This window comes from Ziziphus jujuba, chromosome 2 (assembly GCF_031755915.1).
Source record: "Ziziphus jujuba cultivar Dongzao chromosome 2, ASM3175591v1".
In the NCBI taxonomy this organism is placed as follows: Eukaryota; Viridiplantae; Streptophyta; class Magnoliopsida; order Rosales; family Rhamnaceae; genus Ziziphus; species Ziziphus jujuba.
This window is the reverse complement of record NC_083380.1, coordinates 33,857,322-33,871,403: the sequence shown is the minus strand read 5'-3', so window position 1 is coordinate 33,871,403 and position 14,082 is coordinate 33,857,322. Positions and strand designations below refer to the sequence as shown.

Sequence of the window (14,082 nt, the reverse complement as noted above, 5' to 3'; positions counted from 1 at the left end):
AAGGAATTTGTCATTTTCCAATAAATTGTAGTTCAAAAGTATTGTTCGAGAAAATAATGCAAAATTAAATTATTTATGAAAGACAGTTAAATTTATGAAATTATTTTAGTTTCAGTTCATGAAAGAGATTAATTTATTTAAATCAAAATTTTAATAAAACAATTAGCAATGATTCTTTTCCCTCTTTTTTTTTGGAACAAAAATTACATTTTATAATTGTTAAAGATAATTTATTTTTTTATTTTTTTATTTTTTACTTTAATTGCTAGAAACAATGAATTAAATTCAGATAATCTTATCCTAGATCAAAATATATTGCAACTACAGTGGTTTGTTTTGGACATTACTTTTTAAATTGAAAGAAAGGGAAAGTTAAGCATCCGGGGCCCACATTAGACGAAATTGATCGAACGGCACAAAATGATAAAATCAAGTGGCCGGTCGCTAAGATGTTAAAACCTATCAAGTGCGTGGAAAACGAAACGAATTCTGACCGTTCGATCATCACCTGCTCATATAATAATATCGTCAGCATCTCTTTTTGCGCCGTCAGAGGACTACTCACTGTAGATTCTCCCAAATTTTATCGATTATCCCTCGAACGCAAAACCCTAGCACAAAGGTAAAATCCCCTTCATAACTTTGCTATTTTCTTCATTTCTTGTTGTTAGAGTAATGGGTTTTAGCCTATGCAGCTATTGATTGATTTTTATTTATTTTTTATTTTTTAATGTCTTGTGTGTATGAAGTATGTGAAATGGTTGTTTAGCTGTTGGGTTTTGGTTGCTCTCTCCTGGATTTTGGTTGTTTATTTATTCTTTTATGTGCACTTGATTTGGGTCGGCCTGATTTATTGTTCTCATTTGGTGTTGCTTTCAGGTTGGGTTGCTGGAGGCATAAAAGTTTAAGCTTTTCTCTGTTGGTTTTCCTGCTATGTTCCTTTTATTTTAATTTCCTTGAAAAAGATCTATTTGTGTTCCTGGCTGTGGAAAATAATTCCGTCTTGAAGTTTTTTATCGATGATGTTTGGCTACAGTCTAAACGGGTGTATTTAATTTGAAGGGACTGTATTTAATTTATATCTTAAAGGATTTTTAAAATGTTTAAAGATATTGGATTTAAATTTAATTCAAATTTTAATATATATTTCGAAGCGCTATTAAAATTTAAATATATTTAATTAGAATTTTATAGAATTTTTTTTAAAGGTATTGTTTTAAAATATTTTAAAAAATAATTTATTTTAATAAATTTGAAATTATTTTAAAAGTAAAATTATAAAGGAAATTATCAATATCAAATTCAATCTGGATTTAAAGATTTTTTTGAATTTTTATAAATTTTTTATGGGTTTTGGAATTCTATAACAATTTATTAAATCCTTTCAAATTTATAATTTAAGTTTTAAAATGATGATAGTTTTGGATTTCGTATCGATGGGTATTGCTCTTTGATGAAATGGGTTATTTCTGTTCTCTGTTTTGCTTGGAAAACGATATGATTATATTAAAAGCTTCAGGAGGTTACCTGCTGGTTTTATCTGTATTTTCGTTTCAATTCACTCCCCCATTACTCTTTAAAATTTTTCTAAAATTTCTACGTGGGCTGTCTTATTTCATTGATTTTATTTCGAGAATCATCTGGGAAGAAGTAAGCTTGCCTGGCTGTTTCCCCTCCACTTCCCTCTTTGCCTGTCATATTTACAAGCTAATTTGTTTCTGTTTAAGGTTTCCTTTTATTTTTATAAAGGTTTTGTGGACTGAATTAGATGGTTGTAGGTTGTTGGTTGTAATATTTGGTTTGAGAAGTTGTATGTTGCTTCCTTGCACGGGTTGTATGTTGCTGCTGATGAGAATTTTGAGTTAGATGCTGCTTTCATGTTATTATTACACGCTGGCTTTGTTTTGTAGTTTGAATATGGTTTTGGGTTTTAAGTTGGCTGTTGTTTATATTGTATTTAGTTCTTTTATCTTTAATTATGATTACTTATGTTGAAAGTTTTTTCAACACAGATGAATCGGGAGAAACTTATGAAGATGGCTGGTGCCGTCCGCACTGGTGGGAAGGTTAGCGTGAGAAGGTGTGTAGCTTTTCAATGTGACACTCCTATTATTCTTTGGGTTTGATAAGTTGATAATGTCAAAGTTGATCTTTCGTACATATGCATAATTGTGTCTGTAAAGTACATTCATATATTTAATGATAGCTTTTATAGGGAATTTCTCAACCAAAGATTGGTTGGGTTTATGTTGAAATTGTTTTGCTGTTATTATCAATAACTCGAGGTGCTTTATTTCATTCAGTTATCACCTTGTTTTTACCTCCGTTTTAATTTCTGGTTTTGAATTTTCCCTTTTAACTGTAGAAAGAAGAAGGCTGTTCACAAGACAACCACTACAGATGACAAAAGGCTTCAGAGAACCCTGAAGAGAATAGGGGTGAATGCGATTCCAGCGATTGACGGCGTTAAACATATTCAAGGATGTATCGTTATCCAGTTCATTAACCCCAAAGGTGATTTCAACTTGACTGTACTAGGATATGTCTAGTCTTTGCTTGTTCATTAACCCCTTCATGGGCATGGTCATGGACAAATCATGCCCATGCCCATGCCCATGCCCATGATCATGCTCATTCATCATCATAGATTGAATGAATGATTTTGTGCCAACTTTATATACTTTCAATGCGCTAAAAGTTAGCTTTTGTTTCTATTTTCTTTTTCTCCTCAATGAGTCACTTTGTTTTATCTGATGCCTCCTTGTGATACACTGGGTAGTTATTAAATTCTCTCCTTTTTCTATTTTTTTCTTTTTTCAATTAAAATTTGTCTTTGCTTGTTTATGTCGATGCAATTTATAAGCTGGACATAGCTAAATCTGTTAGTTTAAACCAAGTTTACATTTGGTATTGGTAATCTGTTTTTGGTGGCCAAGAACTGTCTTAATTTGTAAGTGCTTTACCTTCGATTCTCATTTCTCACCATTTTGAAATCTTCTTCTGAAAGTTTTAATTTATGTCAATTATTTTGTGTTCTGCTTGTAGACTTTTGTTACTTTTGATCTCTTATTATTATTATTTCCAATTAAACCTTTTTTCAAATACAATCACAAGCTGATCTACTTTTTATTATTATTATTATTGGAGAAGTCTTTTTTTGCTTTTCGAGTACAAGTGGTAAATTTTACCAATATTATTTTTTGTGCCAAGGCATCAAATTTGTAATTGGTAAAATTTGCCATTGGGCTTCACTTTTATAAAGCATGCCTGTCTCATGTTATTTAATGAATTAGTTAATATTATTTTTGTTTTTAATTGGTAAAATGTAATTAAAAGTAGATCCCATTGCTATTTAATAAAATTTAAAATTTTGCATTGTTATTTTTTAACATTTGCAATTGGAGTATAAATTGCAAAATTTGGCATTGATATTGACAATTATCATTGGAGAGTTCATATCAATGCTAAATTATAGTAATGGTAATGCCAAAATGACATTTACTATTAGAGATGTTTTTATATTAGAGCATTGCAATGGCATTTTATTTTGACACTGTCTTTGTATTTTGTCATTACAATGCTAAAATATAGCATATATATGCTTTTTGTGCCCAATTGCATTTTTTGGTAATGGCCCGTTACATTGTGGGATGCATATAAATAAATAATATAATTTTTAACTTTCAATTTTTTTAAAGTGTTTAGGAGTGGGATCGAATCTACCTTTCTTTTTTTTTTCACCATTTTTATTAATATTATTTTTAACACATATCATTGTTGATATTATTTTTAACACATATCATTAGAGAGGTAATATTAAAATTTTAACATTGACATTGGCTAAAATTTAAAATGTAATAGGAAAATAGCCTTTGTCTTAAACATAAAATTATCTATTTTAGTTGGATAAAATGTTAAATTATAAAGGGTTTTTGTTATAATATTAATTTGAAATACTTTACACCCTTATGGTTTTTTTAAATAAATGTACTACGATAATTAATTTTTTAATAGTTAAGTAATTTAATTCTGAAATTTTTTATTAATATTAGTTTTGTGTGAGATGGAACTTAAACATTTCAAAACCATTGTGCATTAGCATCGTGCATGGAGTTGAAAAAGGTTTTTGTTTCACATCAATACAGAGATAATAATAATAATAATAATAATAATTAAACAAAAATTGCCACATGTACAAGTCGAGGTCGGTGGCTGTTTAAGTGGATAAATTGTGGGGCAAAATATTAAGAAGTAGATGAAAACCGGGGGGCGCTCTCTCTAGAAGACAAACATTGTCCCTCTCTACAAAAAGGGGGAAACGAAGAGAGCTACTGTGCACCGCCAAGCCGATCGCTCCGCTTCTTTCATCTTCATTCCGGTTTCGCACTTCACGAAAGAGGTATCCATCTCCACTATCTTCTTTCATTTTCCATTTCTTACTTAGAAAAAAAAAAGGGGATGCCGTTTCTACTAAAGCTCTGAGGAGTCCTCATTTCCTTGCCTAGAATTTCAATTCCACTCGAGCTTTCTGACAATTCTTTGTTCTTTTCTTGAGAAACTGACAGGAAATTTTCTTCCATTATTTTGATTTAGTTCTTTTATTTTTTATTTTTATTTTTTTTTTCTGTGTTGATTTGATTCTTTTTGATCGATGCTGAAGATTGTGAAGGAATTTGTTCGATTTAGGAATTTTGGATGAGGAAAAATGGTGGGATTGAGACCGGTATGGGCAGTGAAATCGATTGTGGTGCTGATAATCACATCGATATTGTTCCATTGCGTGTCTGCGATGACTGACCACGTTGTTGGTGGAGTTTCCGGCTGGGATCCCAATTCCAATCTTCAAGGCTGGGCTGCCGATACCACTTTCCAAGTCGGAGACCGTCTAGGTACTGTTTCATTAACCCTGCTTTTTCGCTCTCCATTACTTCCAATTCATCTTTCTCACTTGCTTTACAAATCGGTCTTCCCTCTAGCCGCCTCTGTTCTTTTTTTGTCCCGAGTATTTTAAGCTAATTACTGCTTATTTTATTGTCCTTTTGATTAATCTGTGCGTGCTGGAATTCTTAGATTTTTGGTTTATTTAGATACTGAAAATTTGGAATGATTGAATTGGGTTATGGTACTGTAAAATCGATTTTCTTTTCCTTCTTTTGGGGCTGCACTCGAATTTTATTGTGATTTTATAACTGTTTGATCAAACTTCTGTTCCAGCTAGCATAACCGTTTTTGCTTGTAAAGAAAGAATGAAATTGGTTATTAATTGCTCGAATTGGTTCATTGAAATTAACAAATATGATTATAATAATAATATAAAAGATTGTTTGTTGTATTCTGGCAGTGTTCAGGGGCAAGCCGGGCTGCTATGTATCGGAAGTGCACTGCTTGGATTATGGTTCCTGTCACGCGGTGCACCTGATCCGTACATACAACAACGTAGAGGTACTGATCACGCTGACTCAACCAGGGTCCAGGTGCTTCATAGGCAGCAGTCCAGATCACTGTAAGGGGTGCCCAAAACTCCTGGTCCAAGTCCAACCACTCCCTCAGCTTTCCAGTGACGATGACAATGGCACTACTACTACTACTGCTACTACTACTACTACTACAATAAGCCCCTCCTCCTCCTCCTACTCCTCCTACTGCCATCCTCCTCCTCCTACTCCTCCTGCTGCTCCGGCATTGAGCAATGATAAAGGAGGGATAGAAGTACCTCCAGTTGGTTCGGATAATGAGCTGCAGGACAAAACGAATAATCCAGCCGATGCTACCAGTGCCTCTCCTCCTTGTTCTTCTGGTGCTGGAGAGGCTGTGATAAACTTGCTCTTCTGGTGGGTGCTGGTGATCACAACCCTGGTGATGCTGGTTTCTTCTGGGTAAAGTCGGGAGCTGGGTTTCATCTTTGGCATTTCACAGCTCATGATTGTTTGATTTTGGTATATTGCTAATGGTTCTGAGTACTTTCTGATGATCGATCTTTATGATGCATGCTCTTTTTGCTCACTTTTTGATCACGCACATTTTAGCCTTTTTGGTTTGAAATTGGCTATATCGCTCTTCCCGTGTCTCTGTAGAGTGCTACTGCTATGGGTGGTATGGTGGTCTGTCTGAACACATTTTTTTTTTTTTTTTTTTTGGCTAACGGGGTGTCTGAACTTTTGTTTGCCTAACATTTGCTTCATGCTTCCAACGCTAATGCATGTTATTTCTTAAAGCTAATAAACAAAATGTTACACGCTTTCAGTTTTAGCACTTTTGATTTCTTCTCAGTTTACTTTCCTTTTCTACTTTAGACTTATATAATTAATGCTTAATAACAATATTTGATCACTTTATCCGTTATATATCATTGATATCCATTTTCCATGATATCTGAGGTATAATTAAATTTGGTAAAAAGTTGCCTGATCTTGGCTGCATTGGTTTGGAGGCACTGAATTATGAACTGGGCCTCATATTGGTACCGTATTGGTCTTCTTTTGGAGTCTGGGTTCTGGTTGGTTTGGTCGTTGGATCACTACACTGAGCCCATTGGGCTTTTGTGTAGTGCTGTATGGAAGTGGTTTCTTCTCCATTGTAGGTGTAGGTTGGCAAGAGTTTCTGATTAGCTTGTCGGAGGGAGTGTAAAATATTTAATAATTGCATTATAACGGTGTTCTAAATCAAACCAAAATAAAGCTCGCAACATGAATTTCGGGCATACTTTCTCTGCTTCTTAATTTACAAATGAAACTATCTATTTAACATGTACACGTGCTTTCAATATTGTAAGGTATTTTTTCAAATTACTATATATCAAAAGCATGTGGGTGGTTAAAATATTTAATTAAATCCATGCTAGCTTATCTAATAAACTTATTAGCCCATTCCAAATGTAATTTTTAAAAAAAATAGTACAGTACAGTACTCAGAAGGTAAAAACTCTTCTTCTTAGAAAAAGCTTTGGTGCGTATAATTTCCAGAGCCATGTTGGTTTTTACCCGATTTTGCTTTGTGGGTGAAGAAAAGAAATGGTTTTAGGTGGCCATGGCTGAAGAAATTTGCAGAACAGAATCTGGGTTGGAAGGGGTAGCTCCCGTTGATATCAAGTGGAACAAGAATTGAGCTAAACGCACCTCAACTAACCCCGCCGAAAACTCTCATCTCATTGTCTCTCACTGAGCTCTTTTCCTCCTCTCTACCTCTCCATTGCTCAGTCCACCACAAAATTGGCCTTTTTTTTTGGGCTGCTATAGCACGTTGTTGTTTTAAGTAACCCTGAAGTAGAAAATTTGTCCCATTTAAAAAAAAAAAAAAAAAAAAAAAAAATCTGATGGATAAAACTTAGAATTTTATCTGCTAAAACTGAATTACACAAAAGTAAGTTGTTGCAGTAGAAAAAAGTATTCATCCAAAATGGGGTGGGTAGGGGGAACAAAAAACTGGGAAGTCATCCATATGGTGAAGATGAAGATCATTTGAATGTAGCCTTGACTGAAATAATAAAAAAAATGCATATAGTAGAGCCTTGATTTTTTACATATGAAATTATATAACCTGTTAATACAACATTGAACCCACAAAAATTAAAAAATATAAAATAAAAAATAAAAAAACTTGTCGATGCAAGAACCAACAACATGTTATGACTTATGGTCTACAATATTTCAAGACATTTTATTGCTTAAAAGTAAGAGGGGACAAAAATTAATTGTACCTCTATTATATGTTGATAATATGGTTAATATTTACTTTATTGGAAAATGAAAAATTCTATTATTTTTTTTTTCTTTTCTTTTGTGGTGCTCTGGCTACAAATTATAGTTTAAAAGTATTGTTTGAGTTGTTTGAGAAAAATAATGCAAAATTAAATTATGTATAAAAGACAGTTAAATTTATTAAGTTATTTTAGTTTCAACTCATGAAAGAGGTTAATTGACTTAAAGTAATAGTTTAATAAAACAATTAGCAATAATTCGTTTCCTTTTTCTTTTTTTTTCTTTTTTTGGGGAAAAAATTATATTTTATCATTGCGAAAAACAATTTTTTTTTTCACTTTAAATGCTAAAAATAATTAAGAATATGTATTCAATTTACAGATAGATTTAAAATGAGCTATAGGCTTTAAAAAATTTAATAGATGGTTATGAAATTCTATAGATTCCATAAATATTTTATAAAAATTCAATGAAATCTTTAGATTTAAGATTAGATTTCATATTGATAATTTTCTTTAATATTTTACTATTAAAATTCTTTCAAATCCATTAAAATCCATCATTTTTTAAAATCTTTTAAAATCAATGAGTTTTTTAATACTATCAGATTTTGAAAAAATTTTATAAAGTTTTAATTAAATACATTTAGATTTTGATAAACTTTTATAAAATTTATCAAAATCTGAATTGAATATCATTAAATTTATATAAATTTCTTTAAAATTTAAATTAAATATCTATAAATTTTTAAAAACTTTTAAAATCCTTCAAATTCTAAATTTAATACAACCATATTATAACTGTCGTTGTTTTTCTTGGACATTACCTTTTAATTTGAAAGAAAGGGGAAGTTTAGCATCCAAGGCCCACATTAGACGAAATTGATCGATCGGCACAAAATGATTGGATCGAACGGCCAGTCGCTAAGATGTTAAAACCTATCAAGTTATGATGCGTGAAAAACGAAACGAATTCTGACCGTTCGATCATCACCCCCTTATAATATTATCGTCAGCAGATCCTTTATAGAGAAGGAAGGGAAACCTTAGCGCCGTCTGAGGGCTACTCACTCTCTCTCTCTCTCTCTCTCTCTCTCTCTCTCTCTCTCTATCTATCTTCTCCCAAATCTTATCAATTATCCCTCGAACGCAAAACCCTAGCACCAAAGGTAAAAACCCCTTTCATATGTTTGCTATTTTCTTCTTCTTTTCTCTCATTTCTTGATGTATAGAGTAATGGGTTTCAGCCATGCAGCTATTAATTTATTGTATTAGGGTTTTTTTTGTTTTTTGTATTGGGTGTCTGAAGTATGTGAAATGCTCGTTTTCTTTTGGGTTTTGGTTTGTTTATTTATTTATTTATTCTTTTTTTGTGCTCTCATGCTTTGGTTCGCTATGATTTATTGTTCTCATTTGGTGTTGCTTTCAGTTTGGGTTACTGGAGGTATAAAGGTTTAAGCTTTTCTTTGTTGGTTTTACTGCTATGTTCTTTTTCTTTTAATTTCCCTGAAGAAAATCTATCTTGTGTTCCTTGCCTGTGGAAAATAATTCCATCTTGAAGCTTTTTATTGATGATGTTTGGCTACAGTCTTAAGTCTGGAAATGATGATAGTTGGTTTTGGGTTTGTTTTTGATGGGTATTTCTCTTTTATGAAATGGGTTATTTCCGTTCTCTGTTTTGCTTGGAAAACGATATGATTATATTAAAAGGTTCAGGAGGTTATCTGGTGGTATTATCTGTATTTTCGTTCAATTCTGTCCCCGACGCTCTTTAAAATTTTTCTAAAATTTCAAAGTGGGCTGTCTTATTCCATTGATTTTATTTGGAGAATCATTTGGGAAGAAGTAAGCTTACCTGGCTGTTTCCCCGACACGTCCCTCTTTGCCTGTCATATTTACAAGCTAATTTGTTTCTGTTTAATACTCTATGAGAAGGTTTCCCTTTATTTTTACTAACGCTTTGTGGATTGAATTAGATGGTTTTAGGTGGTTGGTTGTAATATTTGGTGTGAGGAGTTGTATGTTGGTTGCTTCCTTGCACGGGTTGCATGTTGCTACTGATGAGAATTCTGAGTTAGATGCTGCTTTCATGTTATAACGATACGCTGGCTTTGTTTTGTAGTTTGAACATGGTTTTGGGTTTTAAGTTAGCTGTTGTTTATATTGTATTTAGTTCTTTTATCTTTAACTGGGATTGCTTATGTTGAAAGTTTTTCAATACAGATGAATCGGGAGAAACTTATGAAGATGGCTGGTGCCGTCCGTACTGGTGGGAAGGGTAGCATGAGAAGGTGTGTAGCTTTTCAATGTGGCACTCCTATTATTCTTTGGGTTTGATAAGTTCATAATGTCAAAGTTGATCTTGATGCATATGAAATTGTGTCCGTAAAGTACATTCATATATTTTAATGATAGCTTTTATAGGGAATTTTTCAACCAATGATTGGTTGGATTTATGTTTAAATTTTATTGTTGTTACTTATTATCAATAACTTAAGGTCCTTTATGTCATTCAGTTATAACCGTGTTTTTTTCACCTAATTGAGCTACTTGCTTTGCTCAGTTTTAATTTCTGATTTTGAGTTTTCCTTTGTAACTGTAGAAAGAAGAAGGCTGTTCACAAGACAACCACTACAGATGACAAAAGACTTCAGAGCACTCTGAAGAGAATAGGGGTAAACGCAATTCCAGCAATTGAGGAAGTTAACATATTCAAGGATGATGTTGTTATCCAGTTCATTAACCCTAAAGGTGATTTCAACTTGACTGTACTAGGATATGTCTAGTCTTTGCTTGTTTTCATCTGCCTGCTGATTCCTAATTGATGGTTTCTGATGTTTCAGTTCAAGCCTCCATTGCTGCTAACACTTGGGTTGTCAGTGGTTCTCCACAAACAAAGAGTATGCCTCTATTTACTTTCCATATCTAAAAGCTTTGGATGATTAGTCAATTCTTATTTATTAGGTTTGTCTCAAGCAATATTGGAAAATTTTTTATTGCTAATGTACCGTTTACAAATAAGGGGCATGTCTTTGTTAATTATCTTTGAACTTTCTCAATATATATCATATTGGAATGTGGTATTAGTTTTGAGTTCTGCTGCTGTTGAGATACTAATCAATGACGCAGTGTGTGATAGATGGGGCTTTATGTGTACAAATTCCTTGTGCACGTGTTTTCTTGTATGTGGTTGACTGTTTCTTTGGCATTCTACTCATGTTGATTTCTAACATGGTATATAATTCTCTTCTTACAGAGTTGCAGGATATCCTTCCTAGTATCCTCAACCAATTGGGTAGGTTATCTTGTCTTTATTTTTCACATTTATGGATGGAGTAAAGTTTTGAGACTTTAATTTTTAAACTCCATGTTATATCTTTTTCAGGGCCAGACAACTTGGACAACCTGAAGAAGCTGGCTGAGCAGTTCCAAAAGCAGGCACCTGGTGCTGGAGCTGGTGATGGTGCAGCTGCAGCAACTGCACCAGAAGATGATGATGATGATGTCCCCGATCTTGTTGCTGGACAGACCTTTGAAGCTGCTGCCGAGGAGGGTCATGCAGCCCATGACCATGACCATGACCATGACCATGACCATGTCCATGACCATGACCATGACCATGCCCATGCCCATGCATCATCATAAGATCGAATGAATGATTTTGTGCCAATTTTATATACTTTCAATGGGCCAAAAGTTTAGCTTTTGTTTCTATTTTCTTTTTTTCCTCAATGAGTCACTCTTATGTTTTATCTGATGCCTCCTTGTGATACACTGGGTAGTTATTAAATTCTCTCCTTTTTCTCCTTTTTCAATTTTTTCTTTTCTTTTCTTTTCTTTTTCTAAAATTATAAGTCTTTGCTTGCTTATGTCGATGTGATTTATACGCTGGACTTAGCTAAATGTGCTGGTTTAAACCAAGTTTACATTTGGTATTGGTAATCTGTTTTTGGAGGCCAAGAATTGTCTTATGAGTGCTTTACCTTCGATTCTCATTTCTCACCATTTTGAAATCTTCTTGTTCTGAAAATTTTAATTTATGTCGAATAGTTTGTGTTTGTTTTCTGCCGATGGGATTATATGCAGACTTTTGTCACTTTTGATCACTTTTTTTTAGTCTGGCAATAAAACCTTTTTTTTATTTTTATAAAAATATAAAAAATAAATAAATAACAGAAGAAAGATTGTAGACCTCCATGTAATCAATCAACAACATCAACCAAAGAGGCAAACCGTCATAATCCTATTTGGGCATTGCATTGTAAAATTGTAGCATACGAATGATTTTTTGCTTCTCCAACAAGGGATAAATTTTACCAATGTTCTTTTTGGTGTCAAGGCACCACGTTTGTAATTGGCAAAATTAAATATTGGGCTACACTTCATAAAATATGTTTCATGTTATTTAATGAATTAGTTAATATTCCTATTGCTTTTAATTGGTAAAAAAGTAAATAAAAGTGGATTCAGTTGCTATTTGATAAAATTTAAAATTTCGCACCGCTATTTTTTAGCTCTTCAACAGTATTGTATTTTAACATTTACTATTGAAAATACTTTTATATTAGAACATATCCAATATTATTGTATTTCCCCATTGCAATGTCAAAATATAGTGTGTGTATATATATATATATATATATATATATATATTTACTTGAAGCCAAAATACAGTATATACATATATATGCTTTTTTGTGCCCAATTGCATATTGGGGAATTTGGCCCAATACCCCTATAGGACAGAGCTTCATGAATTTTGCCCCCTCAATTCATTTCTTTTTTGATCTACCCCTTAATATCCCTTTTATTTACATATCCTTTTATTTTTAAAACCAAACAAAAATCAACTTTTCCTTTTCTAAACGTCTTTACACTTTCATACAAATACAAAAATACAAAAAAAGCAAACAAACGGCTTTACACGAACACACAAATACAAACAACCAAACCGAAGCTGTCGTGGAAAAGCCAAACATTAGGATCTCATCTCAGCACAGGGAACAAGGTAATTGGTTGAATCTTTTTGTTTATTTGTTGCCGTGGGACCGGTGTGAATTGTTTTTGTGTGAATTTGGCTTTATGTTTATTTCTTTCGTTGCCGTGGAGTGTGGGTTTTTATTTATATTTTTTGTGTTTATATTTTTTGAAGATTTAGGATAGATTGATATTGGGCATTAGTAGGAAATGAAGAGAGGAAAAAAATGGGACCGGTTTGGCCTTGATCGGTGGCCGGAGGTGGAAGAAATAATCGGGTGAAGAATCGGGTCGGTACTGGTTTAGGCGGGTTTATTTTTTGAAGATTTAGGATAGATTGATATTGGGCATTAGTAGGAAATGAAGAGAGGAAAAAAATGGGACCGGTTTGGCCTTGATCGGTGGCCGGAGGTGGAAGAAATAACCGGGTCAAGAATCGGGTCGGTACTGGTTTAGGCGGGTTCGGGTCGACCCGGACAAGGGTTGAAGATGGATTGAATGACATGTCGTCTGGGATGAACGACACCCAGACGACACGTCGTTTTTTAATTTTTTTTTTTTTAAATTTTTATAAAAAAATGTTTTTTTTTGGGTTCCATCGACAGACATCCCTGAGCATGGAAAATAAATAAAGGATGAAGGCAGGGAAATCAATGAATTTGATGAAGAATAATGTTAGTTTGTAATAAAAAAACATAACATATGTATATATATGTATTTGTTACAACTTAGGGATATAAGGATTTTTACCCTGATCAAAGTTTAAATCCTTAAGCTAAAGGTGTTATCTCACTAATGCATGATACTCAAACTCTGTCTAGAAAACTGCTTTTGTGGGTTGAAAAGAAGAATTTTTTTAAAAACGTACTTGACCCTTAGGAAACTAATTATATTTCTTTTTGGATTTGTATACAGATAAAATAAATATGAAGTGAATGATTTGTATAGCATATATAGGTGTCGGTAGGTCTGAGCTTTTACAAGCAAATCAGGTTAAACATAAGCAGTATGGGGAAGAGATGTAGCTACATTAGTTGACATACTCATATAGAAGTGGTGGACATGTTGCAGTCTAGCTTAACCTATATGTTCAGATTATAGTCTGCAACTTTCTGTGCACATTTTTTAGACATATATTGTATGGTAAGAAATAATTAAATATAACATGAATATGATATGTATATATACAGTCTAAGGACTGCTTTTGATTGGCTTATAACAATCTGTCTGTTGCTTCGCTTCTATCTAGTCTTCCACCTCTATACTTCACTTTCTTGTTTTTCTATTTTGGGTGAATTGACTACTTCCTCTCCAGTCATTTCAATATTTCACTTTATCTGCTTCTACATGTAGCATCATAATTGGCCACAATTGTGGGTTGCTCTATTAAAACCTCACTTTAGACTATA

At 33.0% G+C, this 14,082-nt stretch overlaps 2 protein-coding genes across 6 annotated transcripts; both read left to right on the top strand.

Annotated features, from left to right (window-relative positions):
- Positions 1-481: 481 nt before the first annotated feature.
- Positions 482-6,249, top strand: LOC125418150 (blue copper protein). Of its 5 annotated transcripts, none has more exons than XM_060814286.1 (6): positions 484-622; positions 2,013-2,080; positions 2,366-2,514; positions 4,200-4,399; positions 4,687-4,889; positions 5,342-6,249. In XM_060814286.1, the coding sequence occupies exons 5-6, from the start codon at positions 4,706-4,708 to the stop codon at positions 5,878-5,880; spliced, it is 723 nt and encodes a 240-aa protein (XP_060670269.1). In that variant the 5' UTR covers positions 484-622; positions 2,013-2,080; positions 2,366-2,514; positions 4,200-4,399; positions 4,687-4,705; the 3' UTR covers positions 5,881-6,249. The 5 variants fall into 5 exon arrangements, with proteins under 5 accessions (XP_060670270.1, XP_060670267.1, XP_060670269.1 ...); XM_060814285.1 differs by adding an exon at positions 880-918 and having other exon boundaries at positions 505-622; positions 2,366-4,399; XM_060814287.1 differs by having other exon boundaries at positions 482-622; positions 2,366-4,399; positions 4,670-4,889.
- A 2,510-nt stretch (positions 6,250-8,759) lies between these two features.
- On the top strand, positions 8,760-11,511 carry LOC107419733 (basic transcription factor 3). The gene is made up of 7 exons (XM_060814733.1): positions 8,760-8,778; positions 8,811-8,865; positions 9,920-9,987; positions 10,299-10,447; positions 10,540-10,596; positions 10,953-10,991; positions 11,082-11,511. The coding sequence occupies exons 3-7, from the start codon at positions 9,920-9,922 to the stop codon at positions 11,339-11,341; spliced, it is 573 nt and encodes a 190-aa protein (XP_060670716.1). The 5' UTR covers positions 8,760-8,778; positions 8,811-8,865; the 3' UTR covers positions 11,342-11,511.
- The last annotated feature ends 2,571 nt before the right edge of the window (positions 11,512-14,082 follow it).

Bases quoted from the DNA above. Each gene is read 5' to 3' on its own strand.
- LOC125418150 (XM_060814287.1), top strand. From the start codon at position 4,706: ATGGTGGGATTGAGACCGGTATGGGCAGTGAAATCGATTGTGGTGCTG. The intron at 4,890-5,341 runs GTACTGTTTCAT...GTATTCTGGCAG, and splicing joins CCAAGTCGGAGACCGTCTAG to TGTTCAGGGGCAAGCCGGGC.
- LOC107419733 (XM_060814733.1), top strand. From the start codon at position 9,920: ATGAATCGGGAGAAACTTATGAAGATGGCTGGTGCCGTCCGTACTGGT. The intron at 9,988-10,298 runs GTGTGTAGCTTT...TTGTAACTGTAG, and splicing joins GGGAAGGGTAGCATGAGAAG to AAAGAAGAAGGCTGTTCACA. The intron at 10,992-11,081 runs GTAGGTTATCTT...TATCTTTTTCAG, and splicing joins TAGTATCCTCAACCAATTGG to GGCCAGACAACTTGGACAAC.